The sequence below is a fragment of the Plectropomus leopardus genome, chromosome 23 (assembly GCF_008729295.1).
Source record: "Plectropomus leopardus isolate mb chromosome 23, YSFRI_Pleo_2.0, whole genome shotgun sequence".
Lineage (NCBI taxonomy): Eukaryota > Metazoa > Chordata > Actinopteri > Perciformes > Serranidae > Plectropomus > Plectropomus leopardus.
In genome coordinates this window covers 5,479,602-5,506,794 of record NC_056485.1, presented here as the reverse complement: position 1 = coordinate 5,506,794, position 27,193 = coordinate 5,479,602, and the positions used below count along the sequence as shown (strand labels likewise).

Below are 27,193 nucleotides of genomic sequence, written 5' to 3'. Positions count from 1 at the left end.
AAGAATATTGTTATCACAAAAATACCCTGAAATATCATGATATTATTTTAGGGCCATATCGCCTACCCCTGCCTATAAAACATATCTTAAAATATAAAAAGTAATACATCATGACTGACGCAGACACACTTTGAGCCATATTTGATAATCTACAATATGTCAACAATTCAGGTCAGGTGACTGATCAGTCTTTAGATGGTCCAGCTGACATAGCACACCCTTTACACCCCTGGAATTCAGCCCAAACATCTGTGTGTAGCTCAGTGGTGTGTATTCATGCATGTCCTTCAACTGCATCTGTGTGTGTGTGTGTGTGTGTAGAGATTCCTTATACTTTGTGTGCAGCTTGATTTATTGCTTAAAAAATGGACACAGAATGTAAGTGTGTCTGTGTGTGCATCTGTCGGTGGGATGAGTGCTTTATATGTGTACTTTCTGCTTTCTAGGCCCAGGCGGCCACTTTTAGCTGCGCCCCCCCCCGTCTCCCTCAATCATATGATAGCGATCGACATTCGGCACCTTTCTCTGTCTCTGTCACCTCTGCTCGCTCTACCACAGCGCCTGTACCCCCCCTCCCCACGTCTCTGTCTCACAGTGCCTAGTGCCATGTGACCCCTCTTAACCTCACTTTCCAAAAATAGCGCTCTGCTTATGGTGCAAAATGAACAAGCAAGCGACAAAATCGGCTCCTGTTGTTTTTTTGTTTTGCTTTTTAAAAGGAAGGGCCCAGCCACTGGAGGCTAATTTGCAGATGCCGGCGTCACTTCCTGGAAGTGGGGTCACAGCGCTCGAGCGAGCGCCCAGTTGGAAATAGGGGTGACTGACCGGGGCTTGTTTTTACCAGACACTGACTGGCAGGCGGACAAAAGAAGTGGAGTAAGGGTTCAGGGCCTGTTGCAGTAATTATCAGCACCCCCCTTCAACACCAACACCCCTCCCTGAGGGGTCTGCACAATTGACAGAAACAATGACTCAGCTACAGAACAGACAGAAATTGATTTTCTGCAAAAGGTTAAATGAGCGGGCACTTTTTTCTCTCACTGTAGAGGCTGTTTTTGTTTTGGCCATTGGCTACTTTTGCCATTTTGTTGTTTGTGCCTTCCTCTTGAGGCAGAAGTCAATGTGAAAGTTTGTGATGGACTTACCTTGAAGCCATTTATCCTGCTGGTAGAATAAAAGCAGGCTGTTGAGGTCTTCAAGTCAAAGCCTCCATTGATTGTGTGTCTTTGCACCTGTCATCATCTCAAAGACAGAATGGACAACATCACATGTTGTCACATGTGTCAGCATCTGTGATTTTAACACAGTAATACTGGATTTACAGCTCAGGGGCCAAATCTAGCCCCCGATAGAATGCTGTGCCCCCACCCCCTAAAAATACCTCAAACATTTTCTAATCCTTAAAAATAAAATGGTACAGTGATTGACACTGGGAATTGTTGTTGTACTTTAAGTATTCATAAGGTGCCAGAGTGCATAAAACAACATCAAATTAGAGCTTGTTTTTCAAAAAGGTGCCAATAGAGGATCCACTGCACCCCTCAGCAGAGGTCCTAGCTTAGCCCCTAATGTCTTAAAGTTCTAGACGTTTCCTAAAATCCTAGAAACATCCTGAAAACCTTAAATTGTCCTAAAAACTAGAAACATCCTTAAATCTTGGAAAACTGTCACATCATAGAAGTGTCCTTAAATCATAGACACATCCTAAAATCTTAGAAAATTCCTCAAATACTACAAATGTCTTAAAATCGTAGAAATGTCCTAAAATCTTAGAAATGTCTTAAAATCCTTGAAATGTTCTGAAATCCGAGAATCATCCTAAAATCCTTGAAACATCCTAAAATCCCTGAAATGTCCTAATATCCAAGAAATGTCCTAAAATCTGAGAAACGTCCTAAAATCCTCAAAGTGTCCTAAAATCCTAGAAACATCCTCAGATCCTCAAAGTGTCCTAAAATCCTAGAAACATCCTCAGATCCTCAAAGTGTCCTAAAATCCTGGAAACATGTATGGTGCTGCTGCGACTGGCCCCCGGCCTCTTGTCATTTTGCAAAAGTGTCCCCCAAGAAAAGCAAGTTGAATATCCCTATTTTAGCATAACTGGGTGCTGAAATTGTCGTGCAAGAATGTTATGAAAGAACCAAGTCTCCCATCCTCTTCAACGTTCACACTCACACACACAGAAGACAACACAACCTCTTGTGATGCATTCCTTTGTGACGTCAAACGCGCTGCCTCTGGGCTACGAGGCACAGCACAGGATGTCTGAGAGAGAGAGAGAGAGAGAGGGACAAAGGCGTAGATCACAGACAGAAAGAGAGAATCGCTCATATGTTTAGAGAAAGATAAGTTCATATTTGCATGGTTAAAGAAAAAAGGGCCTAGAAAAAGTGGATTTTTGTGTCAAAAGAGGAGGAAAAAAAAAAAGGAAAAGAGCGCCGAGCCCAGAAAGTCAGAAAGTGACTGCAAATAGCAGGAGTCCTACTTCCCTATAATAAGTCAAATTCTTTGCTGCTTCTCCTCCCTGTGTTTGATGGCCAGCCGTGCCCTGAGCGATGCCCGGCCTGCCAGCAAAGGGGAAGAGAGGCATGGCTGCCGATCATACCGAGACATGTGATACAGAGTCACACCGCAGCAACCGACATCCTCAGCATTATATTCTATTTTCATAGAAACAAAGCCTCCCGACGCTGTGCGGTTGCATAACACTGGCTGGTTACCAAGATGTGTTTACTTATAGGTTATTACATTTTACAGTGTATACTTTTCTCATTGTGGATTTCTGTGTTTGCGTCTATGTTTAGAAAGCCATTCTTGAATATCAGTCATCTGTATCTGATTGATCCGTGCTGCAGCTGTCAGGTGTGTCCCTCTCTGTCAATAAGGGTTAATTAACTCAGAAAAAAACACACCGTTCTCTGCAGATTTAGGGTTTAATGAAGTCCCAATAAGCAAAAAACAAACTTCACCAAACACTTTGATGCTAGACCACCTTCCCCCCTGCATGAAATCATTTTTGCTCAGAAATTATACACGACTGTATTCTTTGTCTTTTGTGAATGAAACAGCATGATAACCTCTGGGGCTCCAACCCCAAATGTTTTTTCAAAAGCCCTTAATCTTTAAGGTTTTTAAAATACAGTCAACTTTGTGTCACTCATATAATAATATACACCCATGTTGTTTAATGCAATTTCCTACAAACTAATAGAATATAGTAAATGTTTTTCTGTTTGTCTAATTTTTAATTACATTTTTGCCTGTTAATAGGTGGTAGGAGTTTTTCCATTATTTTTCCCAAATGATGCACAAATTTTTAAGGTGAAAATGGCTTTAAAAAATCATGTATATAGCTGCTGTACATGGGAAAAAAATTCTCCTCAAGGTTGTCTGAACCTCGACCCTCTTAGATTTGTGCTAACCTCAGATGTTTTAAACATCTGGCTCCGGCCCAGTTAGGAATCCTAACAATACTGGTTTTGACTAAATATTGTTCTGGAAAGACATTTTAAGATCTAAAACTTCAATTTTAGTTCCAACTTCAAGGCAGCTGTTGATCTATCTGGGGTTAAGACATACGCAATGCTTAGAATTCACTGTAACCACACCAACATTTCTGGGTTTATACTGAAGTCTGAAAGAATTTCAGAAGGTTATAAACCCTCTAGTTTTCTCAAATCAGCAATCCCTGCAGAACTTGACAAAACTTGTATGTTTGAAAAACTGTCTCACTGTCTCTGCAAGAAATAGTTAAATATGCAGAGTGCTCAGAGTCGTGGATCTTTTTACACAGACAAAACATAACAAACTACATCGTCATTGGTCCATTGAACTGCAACCACTTATAGGTTTTGTTCACATAATTAGTGAAAGTGGTTGGATTGACTTTCTCCTGCATTGAAACTGCAGTATCGTTCTTGTTATGTAGCCCAAGTAAAGTCACACAGAAGAGTAAGGTTCGCCTCTGACATAAATGAGAACTTAAAGTGGCCTTAACACCATCACGTTTGAACAGGCTGCTTCTGTTTGCTGTGCTCTGTCTTTTGTGGCAATGAAGGCATATTACACAGTACTTCTTTGTTGCAACTTTTTATTCTCCGCACTGAAAACATGATAACCAGCACGGTATTGCCTGCTGAAAAAAGAGGCCGCAACCTTTTATGAAAGGAAATAAAAAAAGCATCTGTATCTTAATGATTTCTTCACCCTTAAAGCAGCATTATGCATCTTTTAGTTGATTGTTAAGTCTCATTTGCAGGTCCTCAAATACCGACCCGTTTGGTTGATGGTTGGACTAAAGCACCCACCCAAAACGTTAGGAATAAGACTTAACAATCAAAAAAAAAGTTGCATAATGTTGCTTTATGTCAATTTAAAGCAAGACAGACCTAAAACTTTTTAAATCCAGCAACATAATAGATGTTGCTTTCCTCCATCAAATGGTAACATTAAATTGACTTGCACTTGTGTAGCACCTTTCTAGTCTTTCTTTTGTTGGAAGTTTAAATTTACTCAAATAAATATTATGCTATACAAATCTTTTGCTTTCATCAAATCAGCTACTGCTTCTGTTACCATTCATCCCTGCATTATTAAGAACTGATCCACTCACACACACACACAAAAAAAATGCTGATAAAACTTAAAAATGCTGTAAAAAGCTGTTCTACCTGTATGGCGTCCCTAAGTGTTCAATATTAAATACATAAATAAATAATTATTAAATAAATAGTAATTTAAAATAATCTAAAAAAGCAATGATTTGTGGTTCATTGGGGGTTCATTAAATAATTAATACTCAACTTGTTGTTATTAAATTAATAATAAATTAAATAATTAAATATTTTTTGTCTGAGTTCATAACCATTCTTATTCCAAAATGCCATAATAGCATGTCATGCATTAACACTTTAATTATATACCACTTATTATTTAACACAGCAGTGTCAACAACTACTACCAGATTTAGCCAGCTAGCTCTTTTTCTTTTCTTCTTCTTTTTTGTTTATGCAAGTAAACTGTGTGGAAGGATATGTTTAAATGTATTTTATCACAGCCAAATTGGATTACAGTGGCATAAGAGACAACAGTGCTGAAGCTCAGTCTAACATGAAGAAAACTGCAAAATGAGTTTTTGCTGTGATGCATTTTATTGTATTTTAATGATTTAACATATTTTACTGTTCCTTCCCAAGGTTTACCTGTCTTTCTTTCCTCTCCTCCTCCTGCAGTCCTTCTGGCTCAGCCCATAGAGAATGAATGTATGGAGGGTTTGACGCTGAAGATCACAGACTTCGGCCTGGCGAGGGAGTGGCACAAGACCACCAAGATGAGCACGGCCGGCACTTACGCCTGGATGGCCCCCGAGGTCATCAAGTCCTCCACCTTCTCCAAGGGCAGCGACGTCTGGAGGTAAGTGTTTGTGTGTGTGTGTTTGTATGTGTGCACAAAGTCTCTGCAACCCAGTCCAGGAATTGTATCATATGTGCAGGAGTGCTTTTATTGTATTTATGCACCTAAAAGAAATGGTTCCACATTTCTCAAAAGATTTAATGTCTGTTCCCTAAATATGGAGCTAGAGCTACGGAAGAAAGTGTGTTTCCCTAAATGTCACACTCTTCACTTAAAGGACAAAAATAATCCATGTGTCTCTTCGTCAATTTGTTTTTCAAAATAAAACCATAAATTAAAAAAAACAACAACAAAAAAAGAATAAATGCTTTTCCATAACCAGAATGGTCAAAAGGGATAACGACTTGTTTTTCCAATTTCTGATTTTGTGCTCAAATTTAAAAAAATAAATAAATAAAAAGAAGGAAAAAAACAGATATGTGTGGTATGTGGTGTCCTGTGTTGGAAAATACCATGATGAATTTGTACTTCCCCCATTTGAAGGATAAACTGAACACGATTTTCTCTCAGTACATCACTTTTTTAAAGCAGAAATAAGGAGTAAAGATGGTTTTACTGATGTGCGAGGTGGCATGATTAGAACAGATACTGTATATTAGGGCTGGACAATATGGAGAAATATCCCAAATATCAAAACATTTTTGACCAAATACCTTTATATTGATATTGCAACAATTTTGCGGAGTTGACTGTTGGTGCTTTTACAAAATATTTACACCATGACATTTTTGATAAATAATCATCAATAATATGGATCTAATGACTAAGTAGTTAAAGGAAAAACAGCTGTAAAAGTCAGATAATTGAGAAAATGCCATCACTTCACTGTAATGCAGCATTTAAAAATAGGAAAAGACATTAAGACATATCCAAAATGCTAAAAGATATTTAGTCTCATGTCAAGCTATTGATATAATATCAGTGTATCTGCCAGCCCTTACTATAAGTTCTCTTGATTTGTTTCATAGCCATAAACATGTATGTACAGTGGGGCTGGGAAATATAACTTTATTATATTGATACTGATATATAAGAGAAGATATTGTGTTAAATTTTGGATATTGTTAAATTCTAAATGTCGTCTTTTACTGGTTTTAAGAGCTGTGTTACAGAAAAGTGATGAGTGTAAAATACCAATAGTCAACCGTCCATATTTTGTAAAAACACAAATAGTCAATTCTTCAATATCAATATCAAGGTATTTATTTAGTCAAAAATATTGTGATAGGCATAGTTATGCAAGGTATATTTGATAGATTTGGCAGTTTAGTATGCTCAGATGCCAGCAAAATGTTCAAAAGTATGGCAATACTACACGCCTGTATCAAATGAAGTACTCTATTGGTATTGGTATCACTTCAAGGGAATTGGTATTGGAATTTTTTTATACTAAGCCCTAATTTGAAGTCATAGAAGATGCCATTATTTTTATTATTACATTATAATGCATTGTAATACATTTTCTCTGATTTTTGTAAGGAATAAGAACAAATGGTGGCCTATATTCAGTTTTAAGCCACTAATTTAGTTAATTGGGTTAAATCCTGAAGACGTTTTATTCAATAGAGTCATCAAACTTCAACGCAGTAGCTTGGGCACTAGACTGTAGCTATTAAGTCCACAGGGAGATGATATTACAACGGCACACTCCTTCAGGTTGCACTAATGTTGACTGAATTGTGCCTGACCTCAAAATACAGAATGAAAAGCATGCGATTAGAAAAAATTGTTTCTCTTTAAAAAAAATCATAAATATAACACAAATTGTATTGTAGTATTATTGAAAAACAACACAGCCTTGTTAGAGATCAGCGTGGTGTGATGTTTGTAAGAGGCCAGAGGGCAAAGGGTGAAAGTGCAGTGAGGAGCGATGGTGGGAGACGGCCCTGATGACGAGACGGAGGCACAGAGTGATGGATTGCCGCAAAGACGGCCGCAGCCATGTGACGGCGCCTCTTCAAAGAGCTGCTCTGTGCTTTGTTGTGGGACATCTGTACTGCACACTGTCCCATTGTCTCCAGTATAGACAGAGAAGGAGGCCACACACCAGACCTAACCACAGCCCTTTATCTGGGAATAGCTCTGTGTGTGTGTGCGCGCGCGCATCTACGCAGAAACAGAAGAGTCCCCTTGATTATGGTTTGTGGTTTCATAATAATGACTTAAACAAGTGTGTGATTTGTTGAGAGGAGGTTCATGATGGTGTGTTTGAATTTGCATTTGGAATGAAGCAGGCAGGGCTGATTTTTCATCAGCAACGGGGAAAAGATAAATAATTTATTAAAGCAATAGCACACATTGATGGCTTTGCTGCACTGTGGTTATAGCAGTTACTCTCATATGCTATGGTTTAATTTTAATCCAGTGGATTTGGACCATTTAATCCATTCTTAAATGGCTCTTTGCAGCCCCACACAGAGCCTATGTGAAACCAATTGAGCATGCTGTTACAGAGAACCTTTCTGAAAGCGTCCTTGACAACATCAAAAAAATGATCCTCCTTTGGTGCCAGCTACTTAAATTTTCTGGTACTTTAAGGCACCTTATTTAGTAAGGATGCATTTTTCTTTTTTTACTACCCTAATGAGTTCAGTGTCATCTCACTGTCTCACACACATCCTCCCCATCTCCCCGTCTATCAGCAACAAACCCACGCAAGCTCATTTTCACAGCAATCACTGTGCAATCTGGAAAACAGCACAAAAAATGAGCAAGTAGCGGGCGGGCAGACAGGCAGCCCCGCTCTGAAAATGAACGGTAATCTTTGTTCTACTATTCCTTCTCATCTGTCCACGGCCGCTCGTCTCCAAAGCCGCCACGCGAAGACGGCGACCGCCTCGGGGGAGCAGCGAGCAACGTTTCTGCACAGTCACAGTGTGTGGAAGTTGTAATTAAAGAACTAAATAAAAAAAGGCTGCGGCCTGCGCTCTCCACTTAGCGAGCCTCCACAGTGCGTTCAGTCAGGTCCGGGCGAGGGCTAATTGACAGTGTGGGAGATCCAAGTCCTGCGCCACGCTTCATCTTCTTAGGACACAGGGCTGCTCCCATTGTGTGGGCTCAAAAGTCCTGTGTGTGTCTGTTTGTGTATTTGTACAAGTTTTGCATGCATGAGTTCACATTGCTTTGCAAGCACATGGTTCACCAAGCGAAAATATTCCACTGCACAAATGTGTCTTGGCCCTGTATTGTCAGTGCTGTGATAATGAATGTATAATGTCAGTTCATCTGGACTGAATGAGCAATTATACTTTTAAATAAACCACTGAAGACAGTATTTATATAATCTGGAAGCAGGTGATGTTCATGTTAGAAATGTCCCATATTGCTATCTATGCTGCAAATGTGCATAGGCAGTGCCGGACTTAGCAAAAATTCAGCACCCTGGGCAAGCTTCCCATGGGCCCCCATGCCTCTCAAAATATTTTTGTTATTTTTATTGTTGTATTTATTACAAACAAGAGCAAGAGCTAATGAACTATTAACATAAATAAAACAAATTCCTAATGATAATAATAAATAGCAACTAATAAAAAAATTTGCAAAATATTGTCTTCTTAACTTTTATGTGAGTTAACTTTTATGTGACCCATTTAGCTTTTGCCTTATCAATTTCTTTTACTCTTTTAGAAATTTTGTTTGTCATTATTTGTCAAGTGTTATCTCTCATGTAACTGGGGCTGACAACTCTGTGTGCCCTATTTTGTTTGCCATTCTTTTAATTTATCATGCAAAAAAAAAAGGTCAGTGTATATGTATATACCACCCATAAATTAAAATAAGCTTAAAGTTGCACTAATTTTTTTTTTTTTTTATTAAGGGGACATCCTAAGTGAATACTGTAAAACTTTGAACTAATAAATGTCACCAAGTCTGCACTTCTCCAGTTGGTTACTTACATTAGGGACACTTATTTTAAGTTTTCAGAAGTTTTATGTTTAAATACACAAATGATGCATTGTTACGTGTATTGATACTGCAGTTGTCTGATTTAATATTATATAACTGTATCCTAAAAATACGGCTAGTGCTTTACTGTAAGTGTTGTAAAAATACTGTAAGAAGTCTGTTCCAGGACATATCCTGTGTCTAATTTTGAGTGTCCTGTCTCACGCCTTTTTGCCTGTGTTTTTCCCCTCCAGCTATGGTGTTCTGCTGTGGGAGCTGCTAACAGGAGAGGCGCCCTACAAAGGGATTGATGGACTCGCCGTCGCCTATGGAGTCGCTGTGAACAAGCTCACCCTTCCCATCCCTTCCACATGCCCCGAACCCTTCGCTCAGCTCATGTCAGGTGAGGACACGTGTTTTGGAAATGTAAGCGAATGCACTCATTGCACAGTTTAGGCAATGACTTTCAGTTCAGTGGTGTGAGAGTACTCTTGCGTGAGATCAAATTGGTGTCCCCGGCACGCTCTCTTTCCATTTCCCCAAAGCTGGGTTGAAATTGAGAAAAACAAATTCCTGTATGTTGTTAATAACGTGGCCGTGGAGAGGAAGTGTTTTGTGCCGGAGCCACCTTGTGCAACGTGTTTGTGCCCACTTATGCTTTCCCTTTGGTTCAATTTCCAGTTACAAAGACACGCTGCCAGCCTGTTATCTGCTTTTGCCAGAAAATAGACAGTTTTCACTATTTCCACTCAGCCTCTCCTCTTGCCTTTTTCGGTTGTATTTTTTAAAAAAAAAAAAGAGATCAGTGCACAAAACCACCGATAGCCACCTCAGTGGATTAATTAATTATCGGATTGGTTTTTGATCTGCTTGTAATGCCCAAAGTGTTGCAGCAAATTATGCAAACCCCCCACGGCAAGTTAATTAAGCATAACACTTTGAATAAGTGATCAGCTTGACTCTAGATTATGCTCACACAAGTGCCTGGAATATGGGTAAATAAAAATTAGAGGCGTCGCAGGATACTCATTGGACATGAAGTGTAATGAGTGCAGAAACATCCGTTTAGGAAGTGGTTTGACCCAATTTGAGGTCTTAAAATTCTAATGAACGCCTTTTAATAGAGTGATAAAATTAGACTTTTTGAAATGCAGAGCAGTACGTCTAAGGATTACAGTGAAGCAGCGAGGTACTTCCTTCTTTCAGGTCCCTCGATTCAAGAAAACACTAAAGAAGTGAAACTGCTGGAAATAAGTGAATTTAACGTCAAATGTTTTCCGATCATTTTAAGGAAACGACTCTAACAGACAAAATAACCGCTTTTTGTTTTACATGATTCTCCTTAATATCCATTTTGCTCTGCTTGAGTCCACTACTTCCTTATTTCTGTTATTTTTTCATTAGTGTGAAGACAGCCGTGCTTTCATGAGAGTGCAGTTGTAGCAGAAATGACTAAAAAATGTACTGCTGATATGTGTGTGTGTGTGTGTGACACAGAGTGCTGGGACCAGGACCCCCACCGCCGACCCAATTTCAGCTCCATCTTGGCCCAGCTGACGGCCCTGGAGCAGCAGGTGAAGGAAGAGATGCCGCAGGACTCCTTCCACTCTCTGCAGGAGGACTGGAAACTGGAGATCCAAGACATGTTCGATGAACTCCGGGCTAAAGAGAAGGTGAGAGAGGCGGTCAGTGCATGATGCAGTAAAGTAAACACGTGTGGACTTTTTTTTAAAATTCATCTATCCATCCATTCATCTGTATACGGGGTCCTCATTTCTTTAGCTTTATTTTAACTTTGCATACTCCATACAAATCATAACCCTCATGTAACATTTCTTTCTTTTTAAATATTTTTTTATTTGGAAATGTTGGAATACAAAAAAAAAATACAGTAGGTGTATACTTAAACTAACATTTCCCTTTTTTTAATACATGAAAAAATTATCTATCCTAAATTTCTGATTTTAGGAAGCCTGGTTTAACACCTTGGCCAACAGACTGCAGGTGAAAAACAGCCTTTTATAGGCTTTTACAAGTATTCTTTATTTAATTGGCTTCTTTATACCTTGTGTGTTTATTTATGTATTTATTATTATTATTATTTATTACTTAAATATAATCTACTAATATAACTACTTAACCCTCAAGATCGGGAGAGCGGGGGGTCTCATTCTCAAGAGAGACACGTTTTTGGACAACATACAATATAACAACAATTAGTTACAGACAGACAGATTTATCAATGAAGTACATAAAACATTTAAGTGAAAGTGCCAAGTGGAAGCAGATTAAAAACACTAAAAAACAGAACAAGTTTCCAAAGATGCATTTTCCAGTGTCCTTAAAATAAGTTTGAAATCCCCTCCCCTTCAGATCCTGCTGTAGCATGTTCTGGGTTGAAGGGGCAGAGAAAGAAAATGCCTTTTTGCCAAGCTCTGTCAATCTGCACCGTCCCTTCTTAAATAAACTCAACCTAAACATAGTTTACATCATGATTATGCTGATCTTTTCTACATTAGGAAACCATTTATTAATTGATATCCACTCAATCAAAGCAAAACAGTTGAAAACAAAGCTTACACTCATCCATGTACACCCCTGCACAACAATGCATAAACTGTAATGTACACCGGGCATATCTAGGATTTGAGGACATTTGGGACCTCTGATAGGAGGTCTGGGGGATCTTCCTCTGGCAGGTTTTTTTTAATAAACAAGCTCTATGTGCTAGTGCTTTTATTTCTCCTGAAAAGTTGGGCAATTTCACACAGGGATTGACCCACTCTTGGAGCCAGTCTCAAGTGGCCAATTGATGAGGTGCGATTTTAAGAACTATTTCAGTGGCCTCATTTTTCAGACTGCAGGTTGCTACTTGATTGCAAGCAGCTCATTTCTCGCTGTAAACCTCACTCACACATTATCGGGACCTGCTCATATTAAACACCTCCTCATGTGTTTTACACATTTGTCCTTCCTCTTCAAAAAGGAGCTGCGATGCCGTGAGGAGGAGCTGAAGCGAGCGGCTCTGGAGCAGAAGTCCCACGAAGAGTTCCTGCGTCAGCGTGAGCAGCAGCTGGCCCAGTGGGAGCAGGACGTGTTCGAGCGCGAGCTCAGCCTCCTCATCCTCCACCTGAACCAGAACCAGGAGAAACCCAATGTCAAGAAGAGGAAGGGCACCTTCAAGAAGCACAAGCTTAAGTGCAAGAACGGCGAGAAGATCAGCATGCCCCAAGGTGTGTGTTTGTGTGTGTGTGTGTGTGTGTGTGTGTGTGTGTGTGTGTGTGTGTGTTTGACTTGTTTTTGAGCCTCTCTGTCACAAATCAGCTACTAGTGGGATTGTGTCAGCCGACAGTCTTGACGAGAAATTCCATTTCAAGGGCCATAACTGGCTCAGTCTCAAGAAGCATCAAAAACAACAACAGGCAAAAAAATACAAGAGAGCGGAGAGGAGGAAGTGAGGGAGAGAGTTTTTGCGGTGCAACTGTAATTTCGTAGCTCGGCTCTGCTGAAGGTTCCTATCACGACTGGACTCGTGTAGGTTCAAAGGCTGATATTTAGAAAAGGAGGCTGCAGAGAGGGGCTGTTTTCAGCTGTCATACACTAAACTTGATATTGTTAACTTGTATTTCCATCACAAAAAAAGGCAAAATGCCTCCCGAAAGAACATTCGGACCGCAGTTTGGCATAGACATGACTACAGCTTTGATTGTGTAGAAAATGGATTGCAGGTCTGATATTTACACTGACCGACACACGACGTTTCTGCTCCCGTTTGTCCTCTGTTACCCAGCTGACTGTTCCTTATGTCTCTGCTATCACAAAGTCACACAGCCTGCAGCAGTTCACATCCAGTGTGTTTCAATGCGTGTGTGAGTGTATTTTAGGCTGAGCAAGCATGCGTAAATACACTTTGTGTGTGTGTGTCTGTGTGTGTGTGTGTGTGTGTATGTGTGTGTGTGTGTGTGTGTGTGTGTGTGTGTTGTGGTTAGGCCTTTCCCAGCAGCAGCAGGGCGGTGATGTGGTGGTGGTGGGGGGGTTGATGAGAGGGCAGAGTGAGCCAACCACGCCTTGTTACTTCCTGTCTATGGATACACTGCTGGCTGGCCTCTCTTCACTCTCTCGCTCTCACTCTGTGCCTCTCTCCCTTTTTCTTTTTAGGTATCCCTCCCTCACCCGTTTCTCTCTCCCCTCTAGCTCCCTTGTCTGTTTTTTTTTAAATTCTCCGTCTAACCATATCTCTTTGACTTTTTCTTTTTCCTTCGTGTATCCACCAATTTATTATTTTCCTTTTTCTTTATCCCATTTTGCTCTTGCGCTTGGCACCCTGTGGAATAACTTCTATACTACGCTTTATCCCGTAGATATAAATAAGAACATGCTTAGGATGTTCTTATTCAGGATTTAGGATTTAAATGTGGTATTTGTCACATGCACAAACAATATGTGCAGTGAAACGCAGTGTGCCATACTCCTAAGGCTGTGCTAAAAGACTATTAGAGGCTTTGCAGTTGCATCACAAATTTGGCTCCGTCATGGTTGTATAGTGGCTGAATATACAGAGAAACAAATAGGCTGGTTATGGAGAGATAGCTGAGCATAACTGCTGTGGCGTGGCTGTCATACTTTTAGTAAAAAGGATTATTATTGTAAAGATTGTTTTCTAATAAATACTATGTACATAATACAGTTTAACTGACAAATTCACACCCTTGAGTAACTTAATTTCTTTCCTTGAATTTAGAATGTGTGCAATTGAATGATGAAGTCATGATGTCAAACCATATAATTATTTCATTACCTCAAATTAATAGTGATATCTCTTCATTCTGTTCCTTGGTGCCCTCTTGACATCCTCCCTATAGACCTCTGCATTTAATAATACTGTAGGTTTTTGCAGTATAAGAAATGACATTGGGTCTTGTTAATACCCTTTCAGTGTGAGTCGGTGAGTAATTTAAAAACATAATTTAGTATTTTAAGGGCACAAAGCATTAATTAAAAGGGATGGAAAGCCAAGGGTACATATTACAGATTGAGAGAAGGGGATATCTTGAAAGCACGTCCATTTAAGGTAATTATTCCTAATTTGAGGGCATGAATTACTTACTTAATTAATAACTAATTAGATAAAATGTCCCTCCTTGTACCCCCAGGCTGTGTAACTCATTAACAGCAAAGTTGCTTTCTACTCTCAACAGCAAGTAATCAGCTTGTTAGCTTGTTGCTGCTACTGTATGATAGTTACTGCTAGTAGCTAAATCTTGAGAAAATTTGCCTTCAAATTTGTAGATGAGTTAATTGAATCATCTCATTTCAGGTTAATTATTAAACATTTATCTCTCCTGACACTAAGTGGTCTTCTCTCGAGTGTTAGCTCACAGCAGTAGCATGCTGTAAGTCACAGCTAGCCAGTAGTTCATGCTAGTAGCTAAATCCTCAGAAAATCATTTCTCAAATTAGTAGATGAGTTAATACAATAAAATGATTATTTTAAGGATGAAATCACTAATTTTAGGGAATTCTTTTTTTTTTTTTTTAAATATTTACCACTCCTGACACTTAATGGGCTCTGTACCATGTTATTAGCACTGTTGGCAATAGCAAGTAGCAGCATGCTGTTAGTTACAGCTAGCTAGTAGTTACATGCTAGGTTGAAAAAAATTAAATGGCCAGTTCCACCAAAACACAGCAGAGAAAATAGCCATGTAACTGGGGCTGCACCATTACAGAATAATTATTATTATAAGTTACAATGACCCCTAAAAGGAAAGAAAACAGTTCTTGGTTAGAGAAAAAAAAACTTAAAACCATTTTTAAATGAAAGTATAGTCCCCCTATTGAAAATAACCAAAAAGGTGACATTCTCCATCTAGTTGGGTTTTTTTCCATTGCCTAGTGCAGAAAAGCAATTGTTCACTGTATGATAACCATTAATTTTCATACCACAATATACATAGAAATGGGTATATTGCTCAGACCCTGCATGTAAAATAACTAAAGTTTTATGTATATAAACCTAATTTGTTGCCAATTTCACCACCATTTAAGTTAGAAGAGACTGCTTTAGAAAAATAAGGAACCTAAAAATAGGTGTAAAAACCTCCCAAAGAAGGAGCACCTAGTAGCTCAACTGGTAGAGCTGACGCCCCATGTACAAAGGCTATGTCTTTGCTGCAGTGGCTGCAGGTTCGATTCCAACCCATTGCCATTTGCTGCATGTTATCCCCTCTTTGTCCACCATCTTTCATTCTAAAAGGCTGTCCTGTCTAATATAGGTGAAAAGCCAAAAACATTTTTCTTTAAAATAAAAAAGAGATTTAGTAATTACATAAAGAAAAACTCTCAAAGAACTGACAACTCTTGAATGAATCAATGTGAAATAGAGCGAGGAAACCAATACTTATGGCACATACCCTGGTTGGTGCCTTTAACACACATCCAGGTGGTCTAACATCTGTCGTTTATGTTTGTGTGTTGCAGATTTCATCCATAAGATTACGGTGCAGGCATCCCCAGGCCTGGAGAAGAGGCGGAACTCTCCTGATTTGGGGTCAGGCTCCTCGCCCTCCTTCGGCCCACGTTTCCGTGCAATCCAACGTGAGTGCAGTCATTTTTCCCTTGGATAAACACAAACACACACACAAACACACACACATACATACATACACATACACACAGGTGCACATGTGTGCAAGCAGAGACATTTAGAAAACAAAGAACGTCGCCTTCTTGCGTGCACACACAGATTCTGTTGCAACATTACTTCTCTCGGTTTCCAAATTCTCTCCTTTCATGTGCTCTCAACCACCCACTCGTCTTTTTTGTCTTCCCATGTTTCCCTGTGGGCCCCCTCTCTCTCTCGCTCTCTCTTCCCCTCCCTGCTTTAATGCGCTCTCTCTCACACACACACACACACACACACACCCTTTTCCCTTTTCAACAGTCTGTTCCAGTCCAAATATTATCTGACTTCCTCTCAGCGGCTCAGCACTTCTCAGAGGCTTTTTTTTCCACTGCAGCCCCTGCGCTGCTCCCCCTGCCTGCAGTGTCCTGGTTACAGCAGCGGGTGGAGCCATTGAGCTGTATTTTCCAAGCGGAACATGTCCACAGTTTTATATGCATGTAGTGGCTACAGTGCGGTTTACTGAATTAAAAATAAGCAGGGAGGAATTCATTGCTCCAGGAGAAGGGGTTGAGAAGGGTTGCAGCAGCAGCAGAGATTTACAATACTCTCCTGCTTGTCAGGCTCCTAGACAAACGCCTAGAGATCATTTCCCTTCAGAGGGAAATTGTAGCCAGTAGGTCACAGGGCGTCTTCGCAAAACCCAAAAGGAAATTTGTGGTGTAGCAACAAGCAATGAAATGTTTTTTTTTCTCTAAACAATTACCACCGGGGGTTTACATAAAAGCACAAATTGCAGTGAAACATTTATCTGTAAAAGTGGTTAGTAAATCCAAAACATCTGCCAGCTTCACTTATTCATCAAAAAGAGGGCTGGTTTTCTTTATTTCCTAATGACTTTCCTTAATGGCTATCACTAAGCCACGAGTGTGCCTGTCATTAAAATGTGTTTAGTGGGTATTTATGCTTGCCCTCTCAATAGCAAGCAGTGATTTATTGCCGGGGCCTCGCAAACTTATTTGTCTAGAGAACTGCCAAATTGATTTGCATTAGTCCACAGAGTTCCATTCAACAGGATTTTTGTTCTGCTAAAACAAATGAGTATAGGAGGGCACAATGAAAGCTACAGGATGATTGATTGTCTGAGAAGTATTTTTCAGGGACTTTTTAAACTCGGGGACTGTAATAGTTAGCATTTTTATCATCTCGGTTGGCTGGCTATATCATGTGCATAGATAGGGTTGAAATTAGTTTTGGCTCTTGTGCTCATTTTCTAGTTCTATTCTGCTTTCCAGTACCACTACTTGGGGTTAAGAAGTGTCTCCACTTATATGTTCATATAATGATGTAAATGCTCTCTTTTTTCGGCAAACTAGCAGTCTAGCTTTATGGATGCCAGTTGGTTGGTCACTCAGTTTAGTTGGTCACTCAGTATCTCAACATCTTTTCAACTTGGATGGAACTTGGTACAGATATTCATAGCTCCCAGAGGATGAATCCTTAAGAGTTGCACATGCCCTGAAGTCTTCTCTAGTGGTGCAGTCATCAGGTTAAACTCACTAGTGAAAGTTCTCAACATTTACTTGAAGGACTAGAGAAATAAATTGGTATAGTCTTTTTCTGTTCAAAATGATTTGTAATAACTTTTTTTAACTTCATATCCAGTATCATGGCTTTTACTTTAGTCTATGACCAGATACCTTCAAAATGAATTACTATTAACAACATCAACAGTGCTTTTTGTTTAGTGCTAATTGGCAAATGCTTTACCCAATTAAGATGATGTGCCATAGACTGTATAAAATAATAGATAGCTGCTAGCCTGATTAGCACAGTGCATTTACAGCTTTTGTTAACTATGATAAAGCTAATGCTGATTTTTGCTAGCAAAAAAACAATGGATCTTGGGTTACACCATGGCTAACCAGTGTTTTTGTATGGTGTCGTCAAAAGACAGCACCAACCTTTCACTTACAGTGGCCCCACCCTTAATTATGCATAACTTTAAGCGTTAATAACATTTAAATGGGTGAATTGTATAAAAATTCAACCCCTGTGCAGTTTTTAAAACAGCAATAATTAGTTAAAGAGAACAAAATTGTTTTTGTACCAGACTGTAAATGTATATATCTGCTAGTCTTAAATTACCGTTCTGTGAACTGCAGTTTTTGGCACTTCAGTGTTGGCTTTGTTTTTTCAGCCCTGCAGGTTGCCGCTTGCTGTGAACATGCTAACATAATACCTACTGCTAGCATGCTAGCATCATAATTGTGGTCATCATAACACACTGACGTCAGTATTTAGCTTCACCTTACAGAGCCAATAGCATGGTTGAAGACTGATATTCTTGTTGTTTCATGCAGTATATTAACAGTAAAGGAATGCCACCTTAGTCATTGATCTGATGATAAAGGTAGCCCTTTTTTCTTGATTTTATTATCCAATGACAAGGCCATCAACATGAGGCAGATTATGAGCAGAGGAGCAAATTGTGAAATATACAAAAATATTACAACCACCAAAATATATTCCATCAACACATGATGATATCAGCAGTGACAAAATTGCAAAAAGAAATTGTGTTTACCGAGGAATATGCTGGGAATGGGGATTTTTTTGAAGCAACTGCCGATCTTGATGAAATTGCAAAGCTGACACCATCACCTGACCCCTGTGCTTGCTTTGAAAACATTGTGTTGGAGAGTGATGGGCAGTAAAGTGCATCAGCCAGGCCTCCAGTGGAGTCGAGGCCAAAGAAAATAATACAACATGTCCATTCAGACAGCATATTTACTTTTTCCTATTTTGAAGCTCAAATAAAATGACATGAATGGGAGAATCACAGGAAATAAGCAGAACTCAGATGAATAAATAAGTAGGTGTAAAGTTTTCTCCTGGCAGAATATTACTGTGATGCCCAGACCGCTCTTCTTTTGACTAACATGTCAGGTGTTATGTCGAGAAGGCTGCATAAGGCTTTTTGAATAGTGTGATGGAGCCTGTATGTTGGGAGAGGTTGTGGCAAGAAGCCCAGCACACATGCTATGCGTGAATAAACGTTTACACAATGTTCACACGCTCTGTGTTAGCAGCACAAGCCAGTTGGTGGGGAGACGAGTGGAATGAGATGTGGTGCCAGAGCCTAGCTAAATCGTGTGAATGGCAGGTGAAATCCCAACTTTTATTAGCACTCTGCACCTCCTCTCATCTTTTCCCAGCTGACTTTGGCTCCCTCCTCTCACACTTTCTGCTTGTGAACCACTTGGCGGCTACCACCTAGACTATATCCATGTGATGAGGTAATTATACCTCCTCACTGGCAATAGTTGTGGCTGGAGGCAGTATGTTTTTGGGTTCTCCATCTGTCCCATTCTGATATCTAAAGAACCCCTGGAAGGAATTTCTTCAAGTTTTGCACAAATGTTCACATGGACTCAACAATGAACTGGGTAGATTTTGATGGCTGTAGGTCAAAGGTCAAGGTCATGACAACCTTGTCCATCTTATTCACATGAACCTAATATCTCAAGAATACCTTGAAACAATAAAGCACCTTGAGGTTGTTTTTTCTTCTAATTTGGCACAAACGTCCAGTGTCACTATGACCTTGGCCTTTTCATTCTTGTGAACATGATATCTCAAGAAAACCGTAAGGGAATTTTTCAAATTTGGCACAAACGTCCACTCGGACTCAAGGATGAATTGATTTCATTTTAGGGGTCAAAGGTCAAGGTCACTTTTACCTAGTATCAGTCTCTTTCTAGAAAAAGCGATATCTCAAGAACACGTTAAGGGAATTTCTTAAAATTTAGGGAAATTTGATGGTCAAAGGTAAAGGTCACTGTGCCCTCACAAGACATTTTTTGGCCATAACTCCTGAATTCATTTGTTAATTGTGACAACATGTCACACAATTGTCTAATATAATAAAATGATAATGTGATGATGTTTTATATCCAAAGGGTCAAAGGTCAACTAAACTGTGAAATCATAATGTTATGCAAAAAATACTTTTCTAACTATTACTCAATGTTATTACTCAGTAACAAGGAGGGGAGACATTTTGTCAGACAGTGAACTGGTGAAATATTGGCGGAGGCACACAACTGCAAGGCAGTAATTATAGTTTTAACACTGTTTAAGAGTTAATCATGACTTAAGCTGAGCAGAAATATAAGCAGAAAAGTGCAGTGAAGTTGCATGAATTTTAGCTAGAGTCAATTAAAGGTCATTGTGTTGGATATGATTGCAGGGCAGTGTCGATTTTATTGGTGAAACCTGCCTTTTAAAAATGCACACCTCATTAGGACACAGCTAAGCAGTGTGCATACTGATGACATGCAGGCTGATATTCATTTTCTCTCCCCTCTGCTCTCTGCAGTCAGCCCCAGCGACAACAGCAGGACGTTTGGTCTGAGCCCAGTCTGGCCTCTAGATGCTCCCTCTCTTAAACAACCCAATGGAGACCTGAGGTTGGGGCCCCACTGGAGGCCCCAGAGCCCGAAAAGTCCCAAAAGCCCTAAAGTCCTGCGCCTTAGTCCCCAGGAAAGCAGGTACAGCAGGATTTTCTTTTGCATGCAAAGATTTAAAAATGTGGGATTAGAGTATTTTAGCTCACCATGTCTAACCCCTTTGAGCAAATTGGTTTAATTTCTTCCAAAAACATGCAATGCAGCAGAAGAAAAACTGATCTTGATCTGGATGTTAAAGGGTTAAATATGTTTTTGTTTTCATTGTGCTCTCAGTCTGTCGATGAGGGCCAAGCTCCTGGAGTCGGACAGCAATGAGAGGGGGGAATCCAAGGATGATTTTGAGGAGTACAGACCCTCCGCGCCGACCCCTCCGCCTGCTCAGAATGGTACCCAGCGCCCTCCATCACTGGCCTAACCGCCAGCCACATATCCTCCATTAGCAGCTGTTACAATTCACACTGTCATGACCGTGAATTATGCATAAAAGCTAAATGAATAATAAATGCTTCGTCTCTTTCTCCTTTGTCTTTTTAAAACTTGAAAAAAGAAACATTTTCTCTCTCTGCAGGCTCCTCAGTGAAGGACAGCCTGCGGCTTCCTCTACCTCAGCGAGACTCGGTCGGCGAGGAAGGGGGTTCCTCCCCGGCTGGCTCCCCCAGGCCTGAGAGGGGTTCCCACGGTGGCCTCATTAAGAGCACCCACCGGGCCCTGCTGGGCAGTGGCTCCCTCCTGGCCTCTGTAGGACTAGGACGCTGCCTGGATATTCCCCCAAGGGTGCCCCCTCGAACTAACCTCCCTTCCCTAGAAAGCCGCACCCCCTCTGAACCAGAGATCTCTGCCCCCATGGCCCACATTTCAGACCCCCCTGTGGTGGATGATCTCATCACCTTCTCCAACTCTGAGGTGCTGCCCAGACCGCTCTTGGATTTAGCTCTGCAGCACCATGAACTGAAGCCCTTGCCCCTGACGCCGCCACCGCCAAACCCCAGAGAGAGGAGCGGTCACAGGACGCCGCAGATGCCGCACAGTCCGCACAGTCCTCAGAGCCCAACGACCCCTCTGCAGCACGGCAAGACCAGCCCGGGGGAGTGGACCCCAAGTTCCCATTCGACTAACGGGGAGCTGGGCTGTGAGGCCTGGGAGCACAGAGCTGACAGGAGGAGGAGGTCCAGCCAAGGCCTGCACAGCTCTCAGCTTGGTCAGTCTTACTTTTTCACCTTTAAGGGGTCAATTTTACATGTCAGTCAGCTAACGAGTCACTGAAATGAATCTACACATCTTAACAGAGTGCTTGTGTGACTAACTGAGGGTGTGGGGTTTGAGAAAGGGTGTGTTTTAACTAGCTAACTATTGTGGGAATGTATAAAGTTCAGTATTTTGGGAGTTGGACAAACACTAGAGGCTTAAATTCAGGATATATTGGCTTCTGCTGCTTTGTTTTCTTTTTTATGCCTCACCGGTGACAGCTGTGGTCAAAGGTCTGTTTTTGGGAAGTCCATCTGTCCGTCCCATTCTCCTGAACCCCATATCTAAACAAAACCTTGAGGGAGTTTTCCTCAAATTTCCTCACGTGTTTCTGTTCCTGTGCTGCTCACACCACACAGAAATGGCTCGACTCAGTCGATGAACCTCTAAATAACTACGAATAAAATGATCATTTCTGCCACTGTGACAGGCGCAGAAGCAGAATCACTCTGGCATTCGTCCACTGCAATAAAAAAATAAAATAAATGTATATCCGAATGCCTAAATTGAAACGGAATACTTACCCAATTAAGGAATACCCAAATTATTGAATATGTGGGTCCAGCCCATAAAATACACATTAAATGCATCCATAATATTGCGTCTTTCACAACAACTTACCGTGTGAAAGTGGAGTTTCCTCCCTCACCTACCTGAAAAGCAAATATAGGTTAAGACTGCAGCCTGAGGCAGCAGACGCCCTGTGCCTGACAACCTCCATCTGCCCAGTTTAATATACAAACTCAGTTTTAAACAGTATATGTAGATACCTGCTCCGTCTCTCTTTCAACTAAGTTCAACTAAGGGTCCTTGAAAAACAATGGAAGACCCCTGTGTTAGAGCTCTGAGCATGTTTTCAGGAGGCCCCACACTGCAACAGGATCCACTGTTTACCTTGACTAATGTGCCTTTTCAGCATTACACAGTTCTAGCAGAATTATTATTGTAACTTTTTTGTGCAAGATCTCTCTGGCACAAGGGAGGCTTCAATGCTGCGCAGGCTTTTTCATTTACATCAAAGCTCGTCTCGAGCTATTTGCATATCTCAGGTAACAGCTGGCCCTCCATACTTCACTGCTAATACTTGCTAAGCAAAGCTAGCATCCAATCCTCTGTTGTTTTCCCTCTTTCAAGCCAGAATTTTCCTTTTTATTGCAAAGTTAAAGATGAATGCAAAACATCCGGGGGCGCTGCTGAGGTCACGCAGACAGAAAGTGCCGGATTCAAAATTGCTAATATATTTTGTTATTCTTTCTGGCCGGTGCCGGGGAGAGTTTGGCTGGAGCTCAGCAGCGCGTCTTGGGTGTATTTACCCTCCAGTTTGAAATTTTCATATGGAGGCATGTCAAATGTTTGTCCATATGCCATAGAGGATGCACACATGATAAAAGCTCACATTCAGGAGGGATTAGCATTCATTTTCCTCCTCAAAATCACATGTGAAAGTGTCATTTTCAGATGTCAAGGGGGAATATTTACACTTTTGTTTTAATTCATGTTAACAGAGATGGTCTGCATATCAGCAACACTTTGATTTACAGTACAGTACATTCACATGTTTTCTCCCAAAGACCAATATGCATTTCTTAGAAGCACTGACACAGTTTAGAGCTGTAATGACGGAGGCGCGGGTATTGGTTGTTTTAAGAGCGAGTGGGCTTTACGAGGGCTTTAAGAGGGCCCTCTGGTAACATTTCACACTCTATATCTGGTCCGTTTGACTCACAAAGCCTTGGATTCTCCACAGAGAGCTTCTTACAGCTCTGCCCCGCAGGTACCGAGCAGACATGCCTCGCCTGTTCCCGCCGCTAACAGCCGTAAACTCACAAACCGCATGCGCTCATTACATCGAGTGCGCAGAGGCAAAAAGCCACACATAATTAAACAGCGAGTGTTTTAGCTAAACATCTTATTATGTTTATTGACTGTAATGACTAAGGCTCGGATGCATAGACAGACTGCCACAAGGTTGCTGGCGGTGAATGTGTGCTGAAAGAGAAAGATGAATACACAGGATTCCTTGGTGTTTTTCCTTTCCCGTGCGCTCTTGTGTGACTTCTGATTGCTCTTTCTTGTCAGCTGAAAAGCTCAGCAGCCTTGGAGAGTTGATGTTGATGTAAATAACGCCATTTGGCAGACACATCACATTTGGAAACAGCAAATGTTCATTCAAACTGATTTATTCTGAGTTTAATGTTCTTGTCAGTGCTAATTTACACTTGCTGTTTCAGCTCTGTCAACTAGTTACACAGCGCCACGTTATACTTAATTTAGACTAATGGCATCAACAATCTCTGCTAGTGACTGTTCCAGTTCTTTTTTTGCAACAATATTGTAGCACTTTCATGTTTCTGTTTAAATCACTTTCACCGTACAGGTTTATGTATTTTGCAGAATATGAAAATGCAAATTTTAGATTGGTGAGGAGTGCACAGGGGCCACACTACAGCGGTTTGAGAGTATTTGTAATTTTCACATAAACAATTAAAGCCTCCTCAAGCAAGGAGGTGAAGGAGAGGATAGTGAACATGTTTAATATGTCGAATACGCAACCTTTCTCTGAAATAGTGTCTTTGCTGAAAGGAGAACCTTGCTGATTTTTCGACATAAAGGTCAGTTCGCTTGTCATGGGGAGGTTTTCTCAGGCTGTGAAACCACATATATAATGTCATCTCTGTGGCGCTGGAGGAGAAGTCCAAGCAAGAAAAAGAAAAAGCGCTGATATTTTCATTTAGTTCAAGTCTCTGACAGAAAAACAGTGTTATAAAGTGAAATTCAGAGTTTGAAGGTTGAAGGAATTTAACAGGCAGGGGCGGTCTAATGACACATCCTCTCGAGTTACATTATGGGAAATATAGGACAAGTGTTTTTAAATTTTGAGTCATACTAGGTACTAAAAGACAGGATATTTTGTCCCCAACTGCTTTGATTTTGACCTATCTAATTAAAGTCTCTTGCAAGTGCATCAACCCAGTAAGACACTAAATGTGGTGTGCTCTTTTAAATCAGTCAGCTGTTGCAATGGATCATTTCTGAGTAAACAGGTTTATGTCAACATTTTTGTTCTTTTTTAAAAGAATTCAACCATTTGAAACTGAGAAGACGTGACCCAAAAATTAGCCAGAAACTAGTCAAAGTACGAGAAATGACCTGAAAATTAATAAGTCAATATATAAATAAATATAAATATACATAAATTAATAAATATAAATTATTTAATAAATGTATATTATTAATTTCTCTTTCTGTTCCTTGCAGTTTTAGACCTGCCCTTGTGCCAAGACACACAGGACTCTGATGACAAGCCCTCTGTGCCCTTATCTCTCCACCCCAACCCTGCCTCTGGAGCCCCACCCGCCGCCTGGAAGTAAGTGTCATCCCCCGGCCCCGCCCGTCCCCCATCCGCCCCCGCATTGACCCCTGGAGCTTCATCTCAGCCGGTGGTGGAAACTCAGGTGGTGGCCGCAACCCGTACCGCGTGGACAGCAGCCCTCTGGGCTACCAACCCTCCCCCACCAACCCTTTCACCAACTGTGACCCCTTCCCCTCGCCGGACTGCGACCCGTTTGCCCTCAAGGCTGACCCCTCGAGTGGCTCGGACACGGCTTCGCCTTTTGACCCCTTCTCGGCTCCCTTTTCGGCTCCCTTTCCTACATCCCGTTCTGCCCCGTGCTCCACTAACGGCTCCCCAACACTGCCCTCATTCCGCATAGCACCCCTGAATCCGGCCGACTCGCCCCTCATTGACCTCGGCTGGGCAGCATGCAGCAAGCCCCTAGATGGCGCCAAAGAGAGAGCTCACCCTCGCAAGACACTGGGGCTGAAGCCTTTTAAGTCCCCAACGCAACTCAGAGACGATAGGTTCTAAACCTGTGCCTGTGGCAAGGCGACAAAGTCCATGACCCTTTCCACTACTATGTCCTAGCGAAGATTCGGAAGAAAAACGCACACCCATCAATCAACCCATTGAGGGAGGTTTCCCCTGTGGGAGGCCCGGTCATTGCAGGTCTTATTTATACGCCAGCCTGCTGCTTTGGAATCCTGAAAGCCAGTGAAAAGGTGGTACATTTGAGTGGGAAAGCTGCCTTTGAACCAATAGCTGGTGCCCATTTCATTCTCCCCCTTTCTATCTTGGTTTCTCTATCCCTTTGAAGGAGCAGAACACAGATCACTAGCCCCATCTTCAGATTCTATCAGACTGCTCATATCACCCGCTTTCATCTCCCCCCTTGCCTTTGAAGCATTGTGACAATGCAGAGGTGGATAAGGCGACTTGCACAGCTTCATCTGCCTCTACCTCTCTGCAGACTGAAAGCATTCAGGACAATGGAAAAATTGGAGTGCCTTATTTCGTGAAGTGTTTTTACTATATATCTTTTCAAGATTTCTTGAATGGTTAATCTGGTGCGTAGGGAAGATGCTATGAATTTGGCTTCAATTTGCAAATCAGCTTAGCGCTGCTGTGGATGAAAACGTCATGTGCGTGTGTGCGTGTACGTCTAGACTCATTGTTCAAGGAAAGCTTACTGTTTTTGTTTTTTGTTTCAAACAGCAGCTGCCTGTTGCATTATGGGAGAAAGCACTCAGAGTGGATATTCCAGGCCACTCGTGAAATCCAAGACAAATCCATGACCCAGACATTCCACTTGGAAGCAGATAAAATTCCAGTCACATTCCCCTTGAAATGCCAGGGGTTGGACAGATTCATTGTGCTGGCAGGCGACACAGCGCCGGAAACAGGACGGGGGAGCCCTCTGCATTCCCTTCATATGCCAAAGAATGCCACTGTGACAGTGTAAGGGCTGGGACAAAGAGTGTTTGCAAATACATTGTTTTTACCTCCATGGAGTGCCAGACGGGTGGGGGCTGCCACACTGGATGGTGCAGAAAAAGTTGAAACAATCACAGATCGGATTTAAACACAACTTTAATACACTTTTTTGTGATCTTTTAAAATATAAAGGCTGTCTTATCACTACCCGTCTAATGCTGTAGGAAGGTCCAACCAAATACTTAAAAGTATTTGCCAGTACTACAATACATCTATATGGAAGCTTCATTGAATATTAATTTGTTTGTACAGTCCACCGGAGTAGCAGTGGCCTCGCAAAGCCAGCCCATGATTTGACAGACACTTAACTTAAACTGACTGGACGAACATGCCATAACATAACTGTTACTGGAAAACCATTGAGGTTCTTTTGTAAATGTTCAATTTCTCCTGAAATGATCCACTAAATTTAGTTTCTAAGATTCTTTTAACCAATAGTTTGACATTTTGGGGACTACCGTTATTTCCTAAGTTGTTGAGAGTGAGATGAAAAGATTGATATATGTGTTAAATTGGCCCATTCAAAATGAAGCAAGAGTCAACAGACTGTTAGCTTAGCTTCGCATAAAGGCCGTGGGGAAACAGCTAGCCTGGTTCTGTCCAAAACTAACAAAATCTGCCTTCCACCACCCACAAGGTTCCCTTTTAATAAATCATATCTTGTTTGTTTAATAGCAGTGACTTCCTGGAGTTTTGTTGTTACTGTACGGTGGCCAGGCAACCAGT

General features: G+C 41.1%; 1 protein-coding gene across 1 annotated transcript in view; it reads left to right on the top strand.

Annotated features, from left to right (window-relative positions):
- Window positions 1–26,813, top strand: part of LOC121961929 (mitogen-activated protein kinase kinase kinase 11) — a 48,428-nt gene extending 21,615 nt beyond the window's left edge. The window contains 10 exon segments of the mRNA XM_042512043.1: window positions 5,232–5,412; window positions 9,552–9,700; window positions 10,795–10,970; window positions 12,284–12,530; window positions 15,778–15,894; window positions 20,301–20,472; window positions 20,665–20,777; window positions 20,960–21,589; window positions 24,895–24,972; window positions 24,975–26,813. Of these exon segments, the coding sequence (XP_042367977.1) occupies window positions 5,232–5,412; window positions 9,552–9,700; window positions 10,795–10,970; window positions 12,284–12,530; window positions 15,778–15,894; window positions 20,301–20,472; window positions 20,665–20,777; window positions 20,960–21,589; window positions 24,895–24,972; window positions 24,975–25,504 (2,393 nt within the window). The 3' untranslated portion in view covers window positions 25,505–26,813.
- Window positions 26,814–27,193: the final 380 nt, after the last annotated feature.